We start from the raw sequence: 25,064 nt of genomic DNA on the forward strand, positions 1-25,064 counted from the left end.
GCTAACATTTAGGAAGAAAAGCTGCACATAGAGAAAGACTAAGGACTTACTGGAATCTATTTGTCCCTCTGCTGCCATATCTTACTGTGATGATCTTCAGAGGCTTATAATACTATTTTCCTTCTACCTTTGAAATCTGGTGCAAACTCAGAGAACAACAGTCTAGGAAATATAGTGATATCTCAACCAAGGTGACACAGTACAATGTGCCCATGGTAATGACTAACTTCTTGACAGTATTTTCCCTCATGCTCCCTACTATAATTGAAGTCAAATTACATGATCCTATGTTATAAATTCCCCTAATGGAATCCATTACTAATGTTTTTAAATCTCTGGCACACTCTCACTTCTTTTTCTCTTTTATTCAAAACAGTTTTACCCAAATTTGAGGTCCAAGTAAAAATGCCCAAGACTATTCCTTTTCTAGATGAAGAATTTGAGGTATCCGTCTGTGGCTTGTGAGTTGCATTTGCTATTTCATTGTTGTCTCCATATTATATGTAAGAAATGTATTTTAAATAAGTTGCTGGACTTTGAAGGATTTTAATTCAGGGAGTAACAATTCTCCCCAGCTGGACTATACTAAGGAGCAGGGATATATGTATATGATACTTCTACTAATAATAACATCATTCAGTGGACATTTAAAATGTGACAGATAATGTTTTAAGCATATTTTTATTCTTATACTAACTCTGTGTAATAGAGATAATTATTGTCCTCAATTTACAATGAGGGAAACAAAACGCATAAAGGACAAAAGTACTTGTTTGAATTATTGTGATACCTAAGTCATAGTAAACAGTGGATGGAAGACTGGAACTTAGATATAATAGTGTACCTTAATGTTGTACTTTAATTCCTAGATATACATAATAGAATTAAAATGCATATCATAATTATTTCTTCCCTGATTACCTTAATGCACTAGAGCATCCTCAACTTGCTTTTGAAAATAGCATGAGTAACATGTTTTCTCCCTTTCAAGAGCCTTGATGCTTTAAATATTTTTATCAGAAGGGAAGCCTTTTAATCCAGATCTACATATAAGATTCAAGATCTAATTGAAATTCTACATGTTACCAGCAATTTATATTTATCAGCAATTATAGGAGTTTTGAGGAGAAAACTATAGAAAGGGAAAGAATGGGGCACTGAAGCTAAGCCTCACCTACTTCACAGCTACAAAAAAAGCTACAGAAGTCAAACCTGAGGGTACATGAGAATTTATAGGAGGTGTTTAATTAAAATGAACACCTCTGGTCCCCTCTACAGAGATTCTATCCATAAACCTGGGGCAATATTCAAGCATCTGGCATCTCAGTCTATATTATAGGTAATTTCAGTGGTGGTGGTTCATAAAATACACTTTAAGAAAAAAATAAATTGATTTGAGCTTTGCATCATATCCTTCCATCATATATGGCAAAAGTAAATCAAGTCATTATGATACTGTTCATAAATAACATTTTTATTTGTAGCTGCTACTTTCTAACTTTCCCATTTATCCTATTAAAATACTTAGGAATTATGGTGAGTGTAGAGAGCCACAAACAAGTCAAGATGGCACCTGGCACTTTGCCAGGAGGAATAGTTTGAAGGGTAACGCCAGCGAGTCATTAAGATGATGTTAATTGAGTTGAGCTGTGTATAATTGTTAAGATGATGAGGATTGCTGTATCTGGATGATGTTGATTGAAACAAGCTGTGTATAATTTGTTAAGTGTATATATATCTTTGCTGTCCCGTAATAAAGCGGCTCCCGTAACTGCTGTTATCAACCTTCACAAGTTGCCTGTCACTCCCCCCGGGCTATTTTGCCCAGCGAGCCGGGCTGCAGCAGGCGAACTTAGAAATAATATTCTTTTCACACCCTTATTTTATTTTTTGTTCTAAATCAACTTATGTGTTGTCAAAGCTAGAATTATAACCTAGATAATCAGACAGCAGAGAAAGCGAGAGACAGGACAGTGTTAAAGTAAAACCTCAATGGAGGGAGAAAAAAGATCTGAGAAAAACTAACTTATAACTTTTCATTTGGAGATCTTTCAAAAAGATTCAATCAGTGATTTCTCTTAAAGTCATAAATGTATTCCTACTAAAATAATTAAGACACATTCTCTCCGAATTATTGCTCCTGGAGTGCAAATGCCATGGAAGGTACAACTGTTGCTTTAGGTGCATAAAAGATGGATGTACAGACAGGTCAAATCAGGTGAAGAAATATCTGTTTAATTTATATTAAATACATTTTGTATGACCTCATTAATATTATAGATACACATATGGAAAGCCTGTCCCTGGTCTGGTGACAATTAATGTATGCAGAAAACATTCCCAATACCATTCTACTTGCCATGGCAAACATTCACAAAATATCTGTGAAGAATTCAGCCAACAGGTATGTGAAAACAACTCCTCAGAGCACTAATACCAGATCTTGTTTTCTCATGGGTTATGATTATAAATACAATATAATGAGGATATGTTCAAAATAATCAAAAAGCAAAATTATGGAATAAGGAAAATTTTTAAGGCAGGCAGTGTTAGGAGTGTTGGGCTCTTGAATTTATTATTCTATTTGTTTGGCCAGTTTTATAATTTTCTTCCAACAGCAATCATCATGCAAATATAAAGTATGAAAGGATAAGGAAATATCCAAATTTGACATTTGTCCAACAGATAACAGAAGAATCTGGCAGGTGCTAAGAATTTGGCTAATATGAGAATTGAATGATGTGTCATGGATCCAAACTTCTTATGTAGAGTGTTAAGTAAAAACAAAGTTCAGGAGAGCACAGCCTAGAATATAACAGATTGGAGGTCCCACTTATATCAAAGAAGAGATTTACTAAGAATAATTAAGAGAAACAGCTGAAAGTTGAATATGTTGCATTGACAAAATGGAATTCATAAATTACTGATTCACAGGAAAAGTTTGTAAAAGTCTAAGGTATGACAATGACAGTAGGTGCTGCAAGGGTAGAAAAAAATGAAAGTTATTTATCAAAGCTGCAGAATTCAAATTAAAGGCCAGGATGAAGAGTATGATGATGATTGTCAAGATAAATAAGATAACCAAGAGAGGACTGTAGCTGCCAAAATCTTTACTATATCAAGGAGACTAGTATAAATTTTATTTTAAAGTGATTCAGAACATCTGTATGTGAATAAATTTTAAAATGATTGAATTTTATTGTGCTATAAATATTTTTATGTAAATGAGTAAAAAATGAAAACATATCTTTATGAAAACGTGAATCCCAACATTTATTTTGGAAACTTGATTACTAGAAGGGTTTATCTAGTCCCTGAATGTGTGTGTTCCTGAAATATCATGAAAATGCAGTTAAGAGCATATAATCCATAATCAATATTTAGGTGGAGGTGGTTACAGAGGCTTCTTAGAATGTATTATGCCTGAGTTGAGTTTTGAGGAGTAGCAACCCTTGACCAAGGTAAGAATGAAAGATAGAAAGTTGTCATTTGGGAAGCAAAATAGGCAAAATCTAGAATTATCAAATATCATGGTGGATATGGAAACTCAAAGAAGTTCACTGTGTCAGAAATGGGATTATTCAGAAGACAAGGGATAAGGCAAAGGTTAACAATGAATAATTTAATGATTAACGAAGAAACTTTATGCCCCAAAAATGTAGTCTGAACACTTATAAAATGTATTTATACAGCCAATAAAAAGTTCATAGACTGATGACTTTTTGACAGCAAATTAGATGACCCGGGAATTCTTTCCTTTTCTCTTCAGGCAGACAATAAAGGATGTTTCACACAACTGGTAAAAACTAAAGTGTTTCAACTGAGACAAAGGGGCTATGACATGAGAATACAAGTAGAAGCCACCATCAGAGAGGAAGCAACAGGTTTGCATTCTTTTTAAATTATTTATTAATTCAATCAACATTTACCCAACTTTCATTTCATTTAAAATATTTTATAGTTTCAGCATATTATAAAGAAGACATGGGCTCTCAAGGCATTAAAATTTTTAAATAAGATGTTTATATTTGTGTGTATGATCATAAAATTCCCACAAGAATTATAAAACTAAGGGCCAAATGAATATGAAAAGAAATAATTAATCCTGATGTAAATCCAGAAGATTTAATAAGATAATAAGATAAATAAGATAAACTAATAAAATAAGATAAACTTAATAAGATAAACTAGCATTTGAAATTATTTGAATAGGATGTCTAGTATTTTGAAAGATTGGTGACGGTCAGGGAAACGTGAAAAGGTAGAAAAAAATGGGTTCATTTTCAGAAGAACCCATTCATTTTCAGAAGAATCTGAAAATGTGGGTTGGTGCTAAGCTGGAGAGGAAAGTAAATCATATACTGAAGAGTTTAGAAGTCATTCTGAAAAGTATTAGTTATCAGATAGGTTTGAAGAGATGGATTAAAAACTGGTATTTTAAAAACATAATTCAATCAGATACAGAGAAGATAAGCTAAATGAAAACTGTGTTGCAATGTAATATACCAGAACCTGATTCAAAAACAATGAACCCAGATTTTAGTTCTTTTGGATAAACAAATAGCAAGGAGTGGGATAACCATCACATGGTGGTTCCAGTTATAATCTTTGAGGAATCTCCACACTGTTTCTCAAACTGATTTGCAGTTTCACTAACAATGCATGAGTGGATTCCAAATATGGAGAAAAGGAAATGCCATTAACCAATATAGAATACATGTAGGAGCTGGGATGTGGCTCAGTGGTAGAGTGCTTGCCTAGCATGTGTGTGGCACTGGATTGAATTCTTGGCACCATATAAATAAACAATAAAGTTTTTGACAACTAAAAAAAAAATTTCAAGGAATACATATAAAAGAACTATTGTGATGAAAATGTCAAATTGAATTAATTATATCTATAATATTAAGTTGAAGTGGATACATTGTGCCAATAATAATTTTAATCTTTATAAAGAGAGCCATCAGAACAGGGGTAAGAAATATAAATCTGAAGCCACACCTTCTGTATCCATATCCTGAAAGTGAGTGCAGTAATTTTTGAAAGTGAGCTCATTTAGCATTGCTAAATTTAGGATACATACAGGACAAAGAGGATCCCAAGAAGAAAAACAACTGCATTAGTAGATTATACAATAGTATAAAATAAAATCATAAGACCTAGGGGTAAAAAAGAATAAAACTATAGAATTTCATAAAAGCCTTGGGAAAGATGACATATCACAAGGGTACTGCTATATGAAGTACTACCAACGGTTCAACTATGATGAATCTGAGATGAGGAATCTATATGGGGTCAAGTCATGAACCACTTAGACTTTGATAACATGATGACTTAGATGATAAAAAAAAAAAAGGCACACTGAATGAAAGAGTACCAGGTATTGGGTATACTTTGGACAAGCCATGCAATGAAAAGGAAAGTCTTTCTGGGAAAATATTTGTGATAGAAATATAAGCATATGTTAAGGCCAATGTGAATGTGAATGATCTAATTGTAAGTACAAAGTTGAAAGGAAAAGCAAGGATATGAGAGAGACAGAAACAAAGTTGGAGCGAGATCACAGAGAAGATGAGAACTTAAAAACAGGTGGAACAAGTAGGCTACTTTCAAAACAAGAATTGGGGATTGTGGATGGTAACTATGTTTTATATGAAAATGAAGCTAACATAAAATTGCTTCTCAAATAGCTTCTATAGTGTATGTGTGAGAAATTCTGGAATAAATAAGAGAATATGGATGGTGTTTTGTTATGATGAAGTGAAGATACAGTGGAACTAGAAGGTGAATTTGGAATACATAGAACTGCTCAACTTCACTTTTTTTTCTTTTTTAGGATTAGAATTAACTGGTTATGGATCAAGTGCAATCACAAATACCTTGAGCAAACTGAAGTTTACTAAAGTGAATTCACATTACCGACCTGGACTTCCTTTTCAGGGACAGGTAAAATTATCTTTTCAATATATATTAATTTCAGACATGAGGCTTTTAATAAAACAAATTTTAAAATAAAAAATCAATATTTATAAGAAAAATAAAATTAAGAATAAAAATTATGGCAAATAAATTTGAAAAGCAAATAGCACAAAATGCAGGAAAACAAAGCATGATTTTATTAATTAAATTTCCAACATAACTCTAATGCATTTTTTTGTGTAATTCTCTTTGATTGGCTTTTTGTAAGTAATAATTTTTTTAAAATATAATTTTCCATAGGAAGAATAAAAAGGTAATTGTGTCAATCACTTTTTACTATGACAAAATACTTGACATAATTAGCTTACAAAGAGAAAATGTTTATTTTGGCTCACAGTTTTAGAAGTCTCAGTGCATGATTGATTGGCCCCATTGCTTCAGAGCTTGTGGTGAGGCAGTACATGATGGGAACATATAGCAGAGAGAAACTGCTCCTCTCATGGCCAGAGGGAAAGATGGGGAGAGAAGCAGGGGAAGGAGAGAAAAAGAAAAATATGCTGGAGTGCCACAGTCTCCTTCAGGGATATACCTCCAATTTTCTAAGTACCTCACTAGCCACCCCCATCAACAAAGGTTCCACAACTTCCCAATAGTAACACCCAGGAGACAAGACCTGTAACTATAGGCATTTGAATGATATTTAACACCCAAACTATAGCAATAATCTTTCATCTAGATAATTTTTTATTGCTAATATTTTTTAAAAGTTTTTTTTTTGAGTTTCAAAGTTCAATATCAATAAGGTCAACAATGGTAAATTTTAAGATGGATATCCCAATTCAATATACTATTAATTTTCTTTTATATAAGATATGTAAGTTTCCTGAGTATTTTAAAAGTTGCTTTTGTACTAACTTATCTTTCAATTGACAGCTTATAGCCAATTTCCTCATTTTATATTTTGAATTTTATATCTGAATTTGTGATTTGACATTTTCCTCTTTCATTCCAGTATTTCATCCATCAAATGGGAAAGAAATTAGGAACTATATAGATATAGTCTGGCCAGGCCATTTCAGATAGAGAGAAGATGATGAGAAAACTTGAAGGATGAGAATGACCTGGCCAGAAATAGGAGACTGGCCTAGGCCCAAGGTGTGAAATAGTTTCAGGAACAAAGAACTACAAGGTAGACAGTGTGACTGCTGCTCAAATAAAAGGTGTGACTGAATTCACCAAATAGTTGTAGGGAAGCCACATCAAATCTTTGAGAGCCTTTAAGGATATGGCAAGAATTTCAGATCGAGAAGTGACTGAAGGTTTTTAGGTACTCACCATGATCAGGTAAGTTCATGCTATATAGAGAATGATTTGGAGCAAAGGGGAAGCAGCAAGAGGGCAGAGTGCAGACTACATAGAAAGCTATTGGAAACCAGACAGAAAAACACTGAAGCTGGAAAAAATTGGGGAAGGTAACTTCATGGTTCCACTTTCAAATAGTCTCAAATAGAAATATCCTAATAGAAATATTAACAAGATTTTAAGATCGATTTCACAGCTGGTGTTCTATAACCAACAGTATTGCATTTATAAAAAGCAGTAAATTTTAAATGTCTCACTATGAAATATAATAAGAAAATAAGGTGATCTATATTACATTCTATCTCAGAAATATATACAAATATTGCTTTTCAATTAAGATGATAATAAAATAAGCTACATTAAGATTTTCAAAAATCACAAGAATAAAGAAATATTAAAAATAAATATCAGAGTTTAGAGCTCAGGAAACACATCTTGATTTCAGACTCTAAGATCTTTGGTAAAAGGTAGGAAGTGACCAACAAGTGAACACCTGCACAGGTCAAAGAGTAGAAGATGTCACTCCTTCATGACATATAACTACTACTTTCATATTTCTAGATTCTTCTAGTTGATGACAAGAATCAGCCAATCCCCAATCAAAACATAACTGCCAGTGTGCACGGCTTAGTTTCCAGTTTAACTACGGATGAGCATGGTTTGGCCAACATTTCCTTCAACACCAAGAACTTCACAACGGCTTCCGTTGTCGTCACCGTGAGTGAAAATGGGCATCTGGGACAGAAAGACAGATCAGTAGGGCTACATAGTTCAAGGATGTATGAGAAGCATGTGAACTCTAGAAATAAAAGAAAAGGTGATAAAGAATAACATAAATTAAGCAATGTGGAGCCCTAAATTATACAAAAAAATTCTCTGCCAGAAAACTTTCACTCTTACACGGACTCTTCACAACATGGTCTAGTGGCAGGTGCCATTGGATAGATCATCTGGATGTTTCCTTGAAATTTTTAATGCTCTGTAGTTCTAATGTCCATTAGATGTTTCTTTGTTAGTTTTTTGGCATAATACTGTGTTTGACTTTTACTGAATATTTAAATTCTCTGACACAATTTACAGCCATAATGTCTTAAGAAAAAGTAATTAAACTTGACTGCGAGTGAATAATATCCACTAAATGAGTTCAGCAAACACCCAAATCACCTCAGGAGGAAGGTGGCTATGTGTTATACTGTACACTGTATTTAGGAAAGCAGCCTCTTGATATATTTAGATAGATAGATAGATAGATAGATAGATAGATAGAGAGAGAGAGAGAGAGAGAGATATTAACTACAAATAGACTTTTTATTTTCACATTAGGTTACTTACAAACAGAATACTAACTGCTTTGATGACTGGTGGCTCAATGAAGTTCATGAAAGAACACAGCACTCTGCAAGCCTCTTGTATTCCCCAAGCAGGAGTTATGTTCAGCTTGATCTTGTTGCTGGTACTTTGACCTGTGGGCAAACCCAAGAGATTCAGGCACAATACATCTTGAATGAACAGACCCTGAAGGATGAAAAAGAGTTAACCTTCTATTATTTGGTAAGAATAAGAGTCACTGTATCTCTTTCTCAATGCATTAACTCTAAAATTGCTGGATTCCTGTCAAAGTAACAGTTTTTATGTCAATATTAATAAAGGGGGTATTGTTTTTATGCTAGAAAATAAATTAATTCCTAAGGAGTTAAGGCCTTAATTTCTCGTTTATTTTCTGGTCACCACTGAAACACCAGATTTATACCAGATTGTATAAATCATTTCCTTAATTCTATAAAAAAGTAGAAAATTAACAAGTTACAATTTCAGTTTGATCTTGTATAAATTACTTAATTTCATCTGTAAAGACAAATATGTCATTTCACCTGAGTACTGGAGATAATAACCACTTCATATAATTATTATTGAAATTAAATCATTTAGTTTCATGTCTAATACAAAGAGAATGCTGAATATATTTGTTTTTTAGAGAAAGGGGCAACAATAGAGAAAACATGTATATTTTACATCCATCTTCATTATGCATTGCTCTGCATATAGTAGGTACTTAAAATATTTATTAAAATAACATAAACTTGAAATGAAATATCTAATAGAAATGATAAATATTAAATGAAAATGTAAAGCATACTAAAATTTGTTATACAAAGTAGATAAAAGCACAGTTAGGAGAATATTGGAAGGTAAAGATAGTAATAAAACAAAACTTCTGATTGGAGTTGTATGACTATTGTTTTTTATATATATTATAAACATTTTGAAGTAAGATTAATACATACACTTTTAAACAATAATAAATAAATTTCTTTCTATCTTCAGATAAAAGCAAGAGGAAGTATCTCCAAATCAGGAATCCATGTATTGTCCATTGAAAAAGGAAATGGTAAGCATTTTCTAATTACATGTTTTGGTTCCCTCTCAATTGGCCAAGTCCTGAACAATTTAGCAGGTTAGAGCTATTTTCACATTAGAGGAAACATAACATAAAAAACAAACTATCTCATAAAGCAATAGCTTCAAATTTTGTTTCTGTAGTAGAGTTAAAACAATTTATTTATTGAGTACCTACAGAGGTAAATAGGAAAAAGAAATATAACTTTAACAAAAATATGCTGCATTTTGTTCAATGATAATATATTCGTGGGTGCTTTTCCATTTTGTCTTTGACTTCCATGAAACCTAATGAAAAGTTTAAGAACTTAGGAAAAATAACTATTTTGTTAACATTTTCCTAATAAAATGAATGTCTGCTTATATTTATTACACACTTACTTATATTTAACTGTTTCAGAAATATGCCTGCATATGTTTTTAGTATTAATTTTTTATCAAAATTTATTTTGACCCTATTGGTTTTGCTTCAATCACAAGCTAACTTCACATTTTTGTAGATAATCTCAAAACTTATTAAAAGAAATTTCTATATAAGTGAAGACATGTAACTTGTTCATAAAGGGAGACTTACTATCAATTGTACTCAAATTGATCTTCTTCTCAAATTTTTTATTGAGGTGAAATTCACTTAAAGTTAGTCATTTTCAAGTGTGCAATTAACTTAGTGACATTTAGCACATTCACATTTTTGAGCAACCACCAACTCTACCTATTTTCAATACATTTTCATCACCCCAAAAGAAAACTCTATGCCCATCAAATCTTTTAAGGACATAGGAAGGGGATAGTTTTTTTAATATTTGTTTTTTAGCTGTAGTTGGACACAATACCTTTATTTTGTGTATTTATTTTTATGTGGTGCTGAGGATCAAGCCCAGGTCCTCGCACAAGCTAGGCAAGTGTTTTACCTCTGAGCCACAACGCCAGCCCAGATGATAGTTTTTTAAAAAGGATTTTAAGCTACAAAGACCTAAATTAGAACATTCTTGAGAAAAACAAGGTGGAAATGTTACATACGCTTTAGGTGATTTGCACAGGAAGCAATTACTAAGATATAAAGGTGAAATTCTTTTATAGAAATAAGAGTCTCTCAATGTCTTATATGTGATTATTTGTACCTGTATCTCTGTTGTGTTGTAAATGGCCTGAAGGAAAGACTGTATTGGATTATTTGTATTGTTCTTACACACGGGACAAGATGTGCTGATTTGGATCTTAGGGATAACTAGAACTGATTGAAATTCTCTCCTTCATCCTCTCCCAAATTTCTTAAATTTTTTCATATTAGAAATAGATACATGACTAAATGTTTTTTTCTTACTTAAGCAGAGAAAATAAACAATTAAACCTATATCTTTAAAAAGTCATTATTTCAGCATATATTTATTAAATAACTACTATATGCACACTAGTGTTTATACAATTATTTTCTTACTTTAGTATGTCCCAAATGTGAATAAGTTAAATAATCTGAGAACCTCTGTTTCATAAGATTGAGAAAATTGTTCCTAATCTCTAATCTTGAACTTTCTTTATTCTCCAGTGATGGGAGCATTTTCCTTCTCCTTTCAAGTGGAACCAGACATTGCTCCTACTGCTCAGATTCTTCTTTACACTATTTTACCTAATGGAGAAATTATTGCAGACACTCAGAAACTCGAAATTGAAAACTGTTTTGCAAACAAGGTGGGTCATTTTGTTTAGGCTTAGTCATTTCATCCTTTTCCTTTTTCTAAGTATGGAAAATAAGGAAGTAAGTAAAATACTCTCATAATGTGGTCCTAAAACTTTTCTCCAAAGAATCTCACAAGGCAGAATGACATCATACCTTGAGTGGTCTGGTGACAATAAGAATCCTCACAAGGCAGAATGACATCATACCTTGAGAGGTCTGGGGACCACGAGCACAATTTTCAAAAACTCTTTTTTATCATAATAGTTATATGGATTTCAAAATCATTCCAGTATAAACTCTTAATAGTTTTAAGTTTAAAATATTACCAAAATTTTCACCTGAAAATGATGCTTCATAAAGCTGTGTCATTTTATTGAGTCACACCTGAGCACAGGAACCAGTAGGTTATTATAAGTTTGCATTTAGCTTGACAATATAAACTAGGAGCATATGTCTGTACCCTGCTTTGAGAAACACAATCTTGGTACTCTAATAATGATTATAGCATAAAAATCTAACATAAGAATAAATGAAAATATTTTTTATTTTTAAAGAATACAAAGCTGTAATGTGAAGCCCAATAGATAAAAAATAAGTTTTATCTCAGTAGAATTTGGTGCTTTTATCTGATTTTTACTATTCTGGCAGTATATTTTAACATTAGCAGACAGAATCTACCTACTTCAGATATCTCTTCAAAAACTGGGAGGAATCTTTAACACACACTTTACAGAGAATAAAACATTGTGTGTTTATAACATCTGAACTTTTCTCCCATTAAAACAATATTTGCATTACTTTAAAAAAATACACTGGATGCCAGTGAATGTGCTAATCAACGTTAAGAATTGTTGTATGATTTTCCCATGGTGTGAAATGATTTGCTGTGTGATGTTGTGACATATAGAGTATCCCCAAAAACCTGTAAACTCTCACTGAACAAAGGACTGGGACTCACACCCTAGGACTGCTGCATCAGGAACAGTTTTGAGTCCAGGCTTGAGCTTGCAATAAAGACTCTTGTGTGATTGCCAATAAATAAATAAATAAACACACTGGGGCTGGGGAAATAGCTCAGCTGATAGAGAGATTACCTCACCTACACCAGGCCCTGGGTTCAATCCCCAGCACCACCACCAAACAAACAAACAAACAAACTAAGAAAAACACACAACGGATTCTGATACATATCTTTATACATCTTCAATTCCATCTAAAGAATTCTACTAAGTCTGGACCTTTTCATATTAGAAATAGAAATATAATCTCCTTGGAGTCTAGTGCCTCTTCCTTTTGGGATTTTGGTTTGCTTTCTATCAAGTGAGGGGAGACGCCTGCTCAAGCTTCATGGCTTTCTGCTCAAGCTTCATGGCTTTCACTATTAACACTGGAGAGTGAGCTGTTCAATCCTGGAAGGGCCCTGCTATGCCATAGATATCAGCCCACTTTACTCATAGCAGTGGAGCAGTGCTCTTTCTGGTGAGTTGGTGTTCCCATCACAGTGGGGAATCAGAGAGGTTTTCAAAAATATAATCAATAGAACATCAATTTTCTTCTCAGAGTTCAAACTAAACAATGTTTCTCAATCTGCCAAATCTGCAACAATTTCTCTGTAACACCATGAAACTTTCCCACAGAAACAAAAGCCCATGGACATTATATTTCTCTTCATATAAAATACCACAAAACATTAGAAGAGTAGATCAATTGAAGGTATAAATCAATTTAGACAGCCTGACGGGATGATGAATAAACAGTGGACTGAGAACATGAGGAAATACCTCAGGTTTGACTGAGACATGAATTCCTTCAAATCAAATATAATTTAAATATTTATTTTCAATCTTTGTTGGGACAGAGAAAACTATTTTTATTTTGAAAACACCTTCCCTTTAAAACAACAAATTTGGTGTACACATTGAATATGTAATGGATTTTATTATTTGTTATTCTCTACTGGATATAATTATCCATTAAGGAAAACACTGATTAACATAGCTAGATAAAGACTCCTTCAAAACATGCTATAAAGTTCTTTTGGCTTTCAAATTGTTAAAAGATTTTATATTTTATCACATTTCCATTTCTTGGTCAACAGTATTTTCAGTTGATTACAATTCCAAACAACCTTCTTGTTCATTTGATGTGTATATTCATAAATTTATTTTAATGAACTTAAATTTTCTAAAACTAAAAACACTTAAAATGAAATTTTCCAAAAGCATTGTTTTCCAAATATATTGAATTAGAGATATAAATATGTCTACATTTTGAGGATATATAATTAGTAATTTATTTTTCATGCATGTTATATGATGCATGATTCCAAACTTCTAAGTTAGCAGACCATATAGCAGGATTCTTGTAGTTAAATTCAGTAAGTTGAATGTTATTTAGCTAAACATACTAACCTTTTGTTTCAATTCAAATAAATTTCCAGTTCAAGAATTTAGAAAAATCAGAAGTGGTGGTGTACGCCTATAATCACAGCAGCTTAGGAGGCTAAGACAGGAGAATTGCAAGTTCAAAGCCAGCCTCAGTAACTTAGCAAGGCCCTAAGCAATTCAGTGAGGTAATTTCTCTAAGTAAAATATTAAAAAGGGCTTGGGATGTGGCTAAGAGGTAAAGCACCCCTGGGTTCATTCCCTGGTACCAAAAAAAGAAAAAATGTAGGAAGTCATCTGATATTACTACTTTAAATTCAAATGTAGCTCAGGTATTGCTTAAGAAATATCTGCATAATAGAAGAAACTAAAAGATTCACTTGTCAATTAATTTCTATTGGCTAAAGTGAAATCAAATCTTTAAAAAAATATGCATCATTTCCCATTATTCTGTTGTTATTGATCTTTATTCACAGGTGTTTGAATTCCCTAAAAACACTTAGGATATGCATGTATTAGATGTTTAACCTATTTTATTCCATCGTCCTATCTGTGGATAATCTATATAAAACTTAAATTGAGCAACAAATATACCACTTATGGTAACTTTAAAATAATAATATTTTACTATGTATTATTTTTACAGAATTTAAAACTTAGAATATCATGAGTTATTTTTTAAATGACCCAATAAACAGTCAACCATGATTATCAGTAGTACCCTGCTTTAAGATTTCATGTGGCTAAGATATCCAGCTGGAAGAGAATTCAGTTGACCAATTAAAATGCTGAATGTGATTTTTCACAGAATCTTACAAAGCACACACATTCATCACAATACACTGCACAGAAATAGGGCAGCCACTTACACTTAGCATACGTGTTTTCAATCCCAGTCCAGGATTCGAATTCTATGTGATCCAAGCCAACTTATATTTCCCCAGTTATATAAAGAATAGGAAACCTAAGTTAACTGGAACCTCATGTCTAGATTATTCCAAGGATATTTAATTGGTGGTTCCTGGGAAAATTCATCTCTTATGTCTGCTCGAAGAAGGAAAGAGAGAAAGAAAAGGTCAAAAAGACTCATCTTGGCCTGGAGTAAGAGAGGTGTGAGACTGTAATATTTACAAAAGTTGCTGCTATGATCATATCCTCTTTACAGGTAAATTTGAGTTTCTCATCAGTCCAGGGCTTGCCAGCCTCAGACAATCACCTGAAGGTCAAAGCCACGCCCTTCTCCCTCTGCGCCCTCAGGGCTGTAGACCAGAGTGTGCTGCTAATGAAACCTGAAGCTGAGCTTTCACCTCAGTCGGTGAGTACCACTTCAGACTTGGGTTTAACAAAATGCTCACATGGCAAGACTATTTTTGGACGTTGTAACTGCAAAGGACAAGTTTTTCTGAGTTATAGGCATGATGTAATTCCACAGCAATCATTGAACCAAGCACTTTACTTGTATCATCTCATTTCATTCTATTATATACTCTTTGACAGAGCAATCTTGTTTACCACCACATTCCCCATGACTAGCACAGTTTCTTAAGTATAAGAGGAGCTTAACCCATTTGTCATAAGTGAATAAATGAACAATAATTTCAAGTAGGGATTATCATATTATTTTATGACTGAACAAAATATACCTAGTCCATATTAAATGATTATAGAGAAAGCATGCTAAAACTGTGTTTCAGAGGTAAAATTTACAACAAATTGGTTGCAGTGCAGCTTCCTAACACACTGCATTTAAGTTGTTATGTAACGTGCCAGGTTTTAAGTTTTTACTGAAATCAAGACTTTACTGATTTTAAGAGTAGGCGAAAGAGAGTTCCTGTCCAAAATTATTTTTAAAAATGTCTCTTATAAATACAAATGACCAAGAAATATATGAAAAAATATCCAACATCCATCAGAATCAGGGAAATGCAAATCAAAACTACATTGAGGTTTCATCTCCAATTAGAATGCCAATCTTCAAGGATACAAATAATAATAAATACTAGTGAGAATATGGGGGGAAAGGTACACTCATACATTGTTGGTGGGAGAGCAAATTAGTTTATAGCCACTTTGGAAAGAAGTGTGGGTACTCCTCAAAGATATGGAATGGAGCTACCTTATGACCCAGATATCCCACTCCTGGGTATTTATCCAAAAGAACTAAAATGAGCATACTAGTGATACAGGCACATCCAGTACAACTCAAAATAGCCAAACTATGGGACCAGCCCAGATGTCCCAACAACAAAAGAATGGATGAAGAAAATGTGAGACACACACACACACACACACACACACACATACACACACACAGTGGACTTTTACTCAGCCATAATGAAGAATGAAATTATGGCATTTGTTGGTGATTTGATGGAACTGGAGGACATCATACCAAGGAGAGGTCTTGGATAGGCAGAATAAATATTGTCAAAATGGCCAAACTAACAAAATATTATAAAGATTTAATGCAATTCTGATTAAATTTTCAATGACATTCTTCATAGAACTAGAAAAAGCAATCATGAAGTTCATTTGGAAAAATTAAAAACCCAGAATAGCCAAAGCAATGAAATTAAACCCTTATCTCTCACAGTGCACAAAACTCAATTCAAATTCAAATAGACCAGAGACCTTGTACATAATAGAAGAAAAAGTAGGCCTAAATCTTCACAGTGTTGGCTTAAAACCTGACTTCCTTAACATCAAGAAGTAAAAGCAAGAATAAATGGGATGGATTCAAACTAAAAAGCTTCTTCTTGGCAAAAGAAACAATAATGTGAAGAGAGAACCTACAGAATGGGAGAAAATCTTTATCACATGCACCTCTGATAGAGCATTAGACTCTGTGTTCTTGATAATATAGGCTTAGCAACATTAAACAAAACCCATAACCTTTGAAATACCATGTTGAATATTGTCACATTAAATATAAACAAAATAAGAATTTGCCCATTATTCTCCCAATTTCACAGGTCTATAAGTTGCTACCAGAAAAGAGTGTTGTTGGCACTGGATACAGAGGTCCACGAAATGAAAATGGTGAAAAATGCATCCATGCAGAAGACATAATTCTCAATGAAATGGTATACACACCAAAGCAGCTACTACATAATGATGATGTTTACAAAATTTTTGAGGTAATTCTTTTTCCACAAAATAAAACCTAAGTTGATTTATCTCTATTAAGGTGGAGAATCAATAGAATTCTAAGCTATAGTATTTGGTCTTCCACAAACTCTAACAAAACAATGACAAAAGAGAAAAATATTGGAATGTCGAAGGCATAGAAAACTTTGTACAGATTTTCATACATGAATTTCTCTGTTACCTTAAACAGCAAGTGATTTATTTGTAGAGCCAAAATCCTTAATCAAATTTATTTTCATGGTGAGTTCCATCATCATATTCCCCTTTCAATAATTCTTAGAGATTCTAATGTGTGAATAGTTTATTGAAGCCATCATACAAGTCATTAGGACAATAAATCCTTGTTAAATGAATAATGACTGAATGTATAAAGTGCACTACTTTAACTCTTACCTTTAAGGCAGTAACATTTCAGGCAAACAGAAAGCAGCCATTTTCTTAAGAAAGGATTAACAATATTTGTGTTAACGTCAACCTGATTAAAAAATGTATAATTTTAACTATTCTTTAGTAGAGTTATAAAAGAAGAGTTTAACTAGGTTGCGAAATTAAATCTAAATCATACCACCATCAAAAAAGAAACACAAATTTTTTTATACCTTGAGGAAAACACACATCATTCTTCTGACAGAGGTCAGCAGCTAAGCTGAAAGAAACTTAAATCTCTCTTCTCAAGCCTCTAAATTCATAGTTGAATTTAAATAAATTTAAATTTAAATAAACACACTTTATGTTTATTAACTAGCTGTTCAGTCTTTAAACCTTTATGTCTGACTCTTTCTATCCCATATCTAACTGCCACTGGCAACTATGCCCCAGGGTCAAATGGCTCCCCAGGTACTCTGAGATGAGACAGTAAGTAGAGTTTATCAGTGATGAATATTGAAGGTAAAAGGTGGGGACAGGGAGACTCCAGGAATCAGACTATTGTGATGTGTGCTTTGAATGCAGATATTCCATATAGTTAAAAATTGGAATGAAAAGAGGGAAGGAAAAATCCCAAAAGGAACCAATAGAGTATACTTATTCAGGGAAAGGAATATCTTTGAATAAAAAAAATCTATTAAATTGTGGAGAAAAATCTCTAGTATGCAATCCCACAATTTCAATGACAAAACCACACTTTCTACAGGGAAATCATTAAGATTTATCTAGTTTACTATACATATAGGGATGCAGATCTTTAGTGAAGAAATAGGAGGGAAGAAAACATCTAAGACTGAAATCTATAGTTACCTGGATACAAAAATAAATAATTCCAGGGGTATCACAGTATAACAGACAATATTTTAAAATAGGAATCATAGGAATCAGAAATGGGTTTGAATCTCAGTCCCATTATTTGGTAGGTAAATTTCCTGTTCTGTGACTCCATTGCATAATTATAAGTAGACGTCCTCTTTATTGTGCAGAATTTTCATAATGATCCTATTAATTCTGTATTAAACAATAGTGAAAGTGCAATTCAAATTTAGTACATTAATGCCATTCTCAAGATTAAACTTCCTCTATGCTTTAACAAGTTAATCTCTCTTTCAGTCTATAGGATTAAATATTTTTACCAATTCAAAAATCCATAAGACACATTTTTGCCAACCTCCTCATCGTTTTACACCAGTAGCTATGGCCTATGAATTAGGTAAGGTTGTACTTTATTTGCCTGCTAAAGCAAAAGAAAAATTATACTTTACTGGGGTGGGTTGGGATAAATAATTCTTCATCTAAGTATTGACTCTGATAACTCTGCATCAACTTTTTTGCCAAGTTATCCACAAGTAACATCTTTTCCCTAAATAGGACTTTAAATAAATTATTGTTCTTCTCTTACCCCCTCTCTCTGATGTCAAAATTGGCTATGTTTGTGTGTGAGCCTTCAGTACTTTTGCTATTTCAGATCCTCTTTATTCATTGTAGATTCAATACCTGAATTAGTCAGGATAAGATCTATTACATTGCAATAACAAATTCACCCCTGTATCAAAATGGCTAAGCACCTAGCCATTTATTTTATTTTATTTTATTTTATTTTATTTTATTTTATTTTATTTTATTTTTATTCACACAAAAGCTACTTGTGAGTCCACAAGCTCTCTAGGATTCTCTTTCTATCAAATAAAATCAGGGATAACCAGTTTGCTTTCATCTGGTAACACTACCACCTCCAGTGGACCTTTCAAAGTCACAGTCATGGTAAAGGAGCAGATTGGTGTGTGACTTTTATGATCAGAAGTGAAAATGGCAAATATCACTTCTGCCTATATTCCTTCCCTAACTGCAAGGGAAGCTGATAAATGGGAAGGATCACGTGGATATCAACTATGGCATGTCTTTTTATGAAAGTTGAATAACATAGAATAATTCAACTTTTGACAAACGTTCTATTGTTCTCTATGTATTTTTTCAAGATACCTAGAAATAAGGGAAAGTTAAAAGGATTCTGAATATTTTTTCCTACTGTTACCAGGCATTCAGAGATCTCTCCCTGGAAGCTTGAACATCTATTAATCTTATTCTCTAGTAAAAAATGAGTGTGGTAATATAAAGACTTTTTTTAAAAAAGAATAAACACAAAAAAACCATATTCAAATATAAGTAAAATTACTATATTAGACAGGGGTCTAAAACCTCTTGGGAAGACAAGGGTCAAAGATCTAGCTATAAACAAAGAAGTGAGTAAGACAATTTCCTCAACAAGAAGAAAATCCTGTATAGTGAATAAGTATTTTTGTTTTCTTAGAACAATGACAATTTAATATCTCCCCTTTATTTGCTATGATAAATATGACTTTGAAATACCACAAATTCATGTGACCTTCTGCTGGCTCAGTATCTTCATATCTAGAATCAGAATGACCACCAAACTCACTGAGATGTTCAGAGCATAAAATGAAAAAAAAAATCTAATTATTATTCCATGTAATAGAATGTTTCTGAAAAAGAAATCTGAACTGCACTATAAATTGATTTTACTTTTCCTCAATATAAAATGCATATTTTCTTTTCAAATCTAAGAGAAAAAAACTGTCAATGGAATGATGCAGAAAATCCTGTAAATTCAGAGTATCATCATCATAGTATTATCCTAAATATTCTGAACAAAGTTTTCCTTCAGCATCTGTCACCTATTTATTCTTTCCTCTTCATTTTCTGTGACTCCATTGCATAATTACCTATTTATTCTTTCCTCTTCATTTTCTGTGACTCCATTGCATCTCATCTCATTCTTATCCCTTATAGTTTTATAACTAGATTACTAAAAAGCCATGTGAACTTTCCTTCCTTGTCTCTGGTCTTTCTCCACTTCTGTCTAACCTGTACACTGTGAAAGGCTAATCGCCCTTAAATAGTTATCATGTCTCACTCACTACTCTCAGAAGGGACTGTGGCTATGGCTTTCAACACCATATCCAAACCTTATTTTATATAAATATATTTATAATTATATATCAATATATAGTTATACTAAGAAAGTGATATTCCAGAAATCAGAGGTATATATAGATATACAAGTGTTTAATAACATTATAATAAAGATATGTGAAATAATATTTAAAATTATATATATATATATATATATATATATATATATATATATATATATATTCTGATCTCTGGAATATCTTTTTTATCAAGCTAAGGAACTGCTGCCTTAACAGATCTAATTTATTTGTCCTGACCTTCATGGTGTCTTATTATATAATTACATCTACTATTTACCCAGAGATGTTAAAGTTCCCCCAAAATAGACATTCTTCTCTGGAAGGGGGAGTTTTTCATAAACTCTTTGAATTATCGCTTCCTAGCTCTGCCACTCTGGGTACTCCTCTTTCACTAGCATGCCCTCCATTCTCCTCAGCTTCCTACCCACTAAGGATCATATGACCTTGCTCCTTGTTAAAGTCTTTTCTGCTAAAACTGAAGTCAATTCTCTTCTCCCAGTCTGTCTCCCTCTTTCTGGTACTAGAGACCAAACCCAGGGACACTCTACCACTGAACTACATATGCAGCGCTTTTTATTTTTTTATTTTTTGAAACAGAGCCTAAGTTTCTGAGACTGGCCTTGAACTTGTGATCCTCCTCTATCAGCCCCCCAATTAGCTGGGATTATAGATGTGGCCACCATACCCAACTATTCTCTTTTCTTTCTTGAGTGTTTGTGTCTGTAACACACACATTACTGTGTCCTGTTGTTTACTATTTATATCTCTATATCTCATTCACTGTTCAAGCAAACAACCAACAAGTAATTTCTGAAATCTTCTTGCTGAGGCTAATGTCCATTTTTCTTGTTCAATTGTTACTGCCAATGGAAAGCATGATGTTCATTTCAGTGTAACAGCACTATTTGATATATTAAATTACTCTAATCTTTTCCTAATTAATTAAAAAATCATTTTAGAGCTACATTTGCTTTTATTCATAGAGAAAAATATATTTAGCTCTAAACTGTATTTGAACAAGCAATAGGGACTAAACTTTCTATAGGACAAACAGGTAAGAAAATAAAGCAACAACTTGGAAGGCTAAATAATTCTAAGAAGAAACATTCCTTGCACAAATGGCCTTATTCTACCCGAGAAATAAGCTACCATAAGAAATTAATGATAAAGCTGAGCATGGTGGCACAAACCTGCAATCCCAGCGACTCTAGAGATGGAGGCAGGAGGATCTCAAGCCAAAGGCCAACCCCCTCAACTTTGTGAAACCTGTGTCAAAATTTTTAAAAATCGGGCTGATGATATAGCTCACTACTGGTAAAACACTACTGGGTTTCATCCCCCGTATCATATGAACAAAAATAGAAATTAATGATGAAAATGAGGCTTACACCGAGGGCCTATGTGCTGTCTTCCCATAGCAACACCAGATGGCTTTCGTTCTGGACTGCGAAGTCATGCAAGGTTAACTTCCCCAATGCCAATGCTGACAGACTCTCCAACTACGCAAGTGAAAGAGACAGTCCGCAAATATTTCCCTGAGACCTGGATCTGGGACTTGGTGGATCTGGAGTAAGTCACATGTCCTCTGACATTCAGTTCAGGACAGGATTTGAATCCTGCTCTAGGACTCTTATTATCCTTGTTCCTGACCCTTTCAGTTCTGCTCTTTTCTTCTCTGATAACTATTTTAGGCTCACAGTTCATTTAACTCACAGATAAGCAATGTTATTAAAAAAAATTCTCCTGAGATAACTAAAATAATAGAAATCAGGAGAATACCCTCTCTGCTACAGGAGAAAAAAGAAAAGACTATAGAAAGGGATGGAGGGAGAGAGGAAAGAGGAGGGAAGAGAGTGGCAGAAAGGGAGGGAAGAAGGGACCAGAGAGAAAGTGCCAGACCTCCAGAGACTCACTGGTCACTAAACCTTAGGTCAAGCTCACAAGTTTACTGAGTCACCAGGTTCTAGGATCAGCGATGGCTTGAGCTAAAAATGATATTTGTTCACCACCATCCTCTTTCCCCTCATTAGTTTGTCAGGGCAGAGCGAGTTGGCCCTGAAGACCCCTGACACCATCACAGAGTGGAAGGCCAGTGCACTCTGCCTGTCTGGAACCACAGGGCTTGGTCTTTCCCCGACGGTCTCTCTTCAAGTCTTCCAGCCCTTCTTCCTGGAACTCACTCTCCCCTACTCTGTGGTGCGAGGAGAAATCTTCACCCTCAAAGCCACTGTGTCCAACTATTTGTCCCACTGCATCCAGGTAAATGCATCTTTCTGGAAGTGAGTGGACATGAAAAAAGGCACGTGGTTACCATGATCATCATTGCCTTTGGCTCCTAGGGAATCCCCCAGGAAATCAGAACCAAGTGTGATTTAGCCTAATTTCAGAAAGGAAGAGAGTAAAGCCACCTTGGCAGGCCCGATCTACTATGATTTACAAAAATCTACAATGATTTTCACTGAGGCCCCTCTTGTTTATTCCCAAAATTCAGATACCATTTCCCCATGATTGCTTCAGTTTTTTAACTCTAAAGAAATGTCTTTTTCATGCATTGGCATGATGCATTTATCCTTTTTCCTGCAAGTTTTTCAATTCCCTAATTGTAAATGCCCAAACTGCAAGGTAGTAGATAGGATCGACTTGTTCAAACAATGTCTCACACCCTTTGGACTGGTATGTACTAAGCTTTTCTTCCTACAATTGATTTTCTTCCCGTGTCCTGCCACCAACTTGCATTTGGGTGTGGGGGCAGGTCAAAGTGCAGCTGGAGGTCTCTTCTGCTTTCCTGGCCGTTTCAGAAGGGAATAATGAAGAATCTCACTGTGTCTGTGGAGATAGGCAGAAGACTGTGTCTTGGGCTGTGATCCCAAAGTCACTGGGTGAGTGCTACAGCTGTTCACAATCCATGATTTGCTTTCTCCTCAAACCCCAAGACATGCTTTTTCTCCTCAATCACTGGTTAAGAGGAAGAAAGCCATTCAATGCAGAACAACTGTTTAACTCCCTACAAACCTTAATCCTCAGGAAAGGTGAATTTCACGGCTACTGCAGAAGCCCTACAGTCTCAGGAAACATGTGGCAATGAGGTGACTGAATTCCCAACATTCGGACTTAAGGATACTGTGATAAAGTCCTTAATAGTTGAGGTATGTCAATATATTTCCTATCTTGAAAGCTTCATCATATATTATTATCTAACTATGTCTGAACTCTGTTCATTTCCAAGAGTAAAGGAGTGTATCCACAACTCAATTTTTCACAAATACTTTCTCCCCTACTTTAAAGAAATGAACTTTTATTCTTTGTTTTTTTTTTTATTTTCAATATAAAGCCTGAAGGAATAGAAAAAGAAGAAACTTACAACACACTGTTATGTGCATCAGGCAAGTATAAAAGTAGATAAAATTCTCATGTTAAGCCACTTATTAAAGTATATAGTTGTGAAATAAATGTCCATTGGTGCATGCTTCCCTCTGAAAAACTCTCCTGTGAATAACTCTAAAGACATTTGATAAGGAACATCCATCCATTTTCTGATTTAAAAAAATCATGTGGTATTGGCTCTATTTTCTCAGGGAAGTGAAAAATAAATATTATTAGGGTATTAATTTTTAGTAATTAATTAATTAATTTTAATTAGGTATATATGACAGCAGAATGAATTTTGATTCATTGTACACAATTGCAGCACAAATTTCCATTTCTCTGACTGCACATGATGTAGCATCGTACCATATGTGCAGTCAGTCATATATGTACCTAGAGTAATAATGTCTATCTCATTCCACCATCTTTCCTGCACCCATACCTCCTCCTCTTCTCTCACTTTCCTTTATCCAATCAAAATTCCTCCATTTTTCCTATGCTCCCAATTATGGATCAGCATCCACTCGTGAGAGAAAACATTTGGAGGATGTTATTATTATTGCCATATTTTAGGGATAAAGGCAAAAGACACAGAGAATCGAAAAGACTTGCCTTAAAGCTGTTGGCTAATAATAAGGACTAAAGTTGTTGACCCAGAAAAGAAATTTTTCTAATATATCTGTGTTTTACAAACTTCTCCTGAAACTGTATTCAAAATATTGAAATATTGGTATGACACTTAATATTATTTATTAGTAGTATTTGCTATTATTTATTATTATTACTATTTATTTTTAAACTAGTAGCTTAAGTGTACTCATATTTGTGTAAAACTCTTAATTTCATGGGGAATTCTATGAAATTTACATGTATAAAAAATCAGTATTTCACTAATATCATTAATGTAATCATATATAAAAACTACCACTAAAAATTTAATTTTGTGTCATCTAGTATCATTTTGAAGACAGTGTACCATCTACACATCTGTTCTCTATGCAGATGCCCTCAACTTATTATGAGATTACAGTTCAACAAACTCACCATAAATTGAAAACACCATGATGAGTCAAAAATGCATTTTGTGCCAGGTGTGGTGGCACACAACTGTAATCTGCTTGGGAGGCAGAGGCAAGAAGAGTTCAAAGCCAGCCTTAAAAATGGCAAGGAGCTAAGCAACTCAGTGAAAACCTGCCTCTAAATAAAAAAATACAAAATAGGGCTAGGGATGTGGCTCAGTGGTGAAGTGCCCTTGAGTTCAATCTCTGGTACCCCCCCTAAAAAAAACATGCGTTTTGTGCACCTAACCCAACATCCTAGTTTAGCAGATAGTACAGAGTAGGGTGTCTATTTTCACCATCATGATCCCAT

At 33.7% G+C, this 25,064-nt stretch overlaps 1 protein-coding gene across 1 annotated transcript in view; it reads left to right on the forward strand.

Annotated features, from left to right (window-relative positions):
• LOC120888566 (pregnancy zone protein) overlaps nt 1–25,064 on the forward strand; it is a 43,966-nt gene that overhangs the window by 5,140 nt on the left and 13,762 nt on the right. The window contains exons 7-22 of the mRNA XM_078015268.1: nt 377–461; nt 2,281–2,404; nt 3,770–3,884; nt 5,837–5,946; nt 7,843–7,998; nt 8,605–8,832; nt 9,607–9,670; nt 11,225–11,367; nt 14,906–15,055; nt 16,713–16,877; nt 18,427–18,526; nt 21,746–21,896; nt 22,358–22,586; nt 23,080–23,206; nt 23,352–23,473; nt 23,659–23,710. Coding sequence (XP_077871394.1) covers nt 377–461; nt 2,281–2,404; nt 3,770–3,884; nt 5,837–5,946; nt 7,843–7,998; nt 8,605–8,832; nt 9,607–9,670; nt 11,225–11,367; nt 14,906–15,055; nt 16,713–16,877; nt 18,427–18,526; nt 21,746–21,896; nt 22,358–22,586; nt 23,080–23,206; nt 23,352–23,473; nt 23,659–23,710 — 2,121 coding nt within the window. The remainder of the gene's footprint in view (nt 1–376; nt 462–2,280; nt 2,405–3,769; nt 3,885–5,836; nt 5,947–7,842; nt 7,999–8,604; nt 8,833–9,606; nt 9,671–11,224; nt 11,368–14,905; nt 15,056–16,712; nt 16,878–18,426; nt 18,527–21,745; nt 21,897–22,357; nt 22,587–23,079; nt 23,207–23,351; nt 23,474–23,658; nt 23,711–25,064) is intronic.

Source organism: Ictidomys tridecemlineatus, chromosome 6 (genome assembly GCF_052094955.1).
Source record: "Ictidomys tridecemlineatus isolate mIctTri1 chromosome 6, mIctTri1.hap1, whole genome shotgun sequence".
Taxonomy (NCBI): domain Eukaryota; kingdom Metazoa; phylum Chordata; class Mammalia; order Rodentia; family Sciuridae; genus Ictidomys; species Ictidomys tridecemlineatus.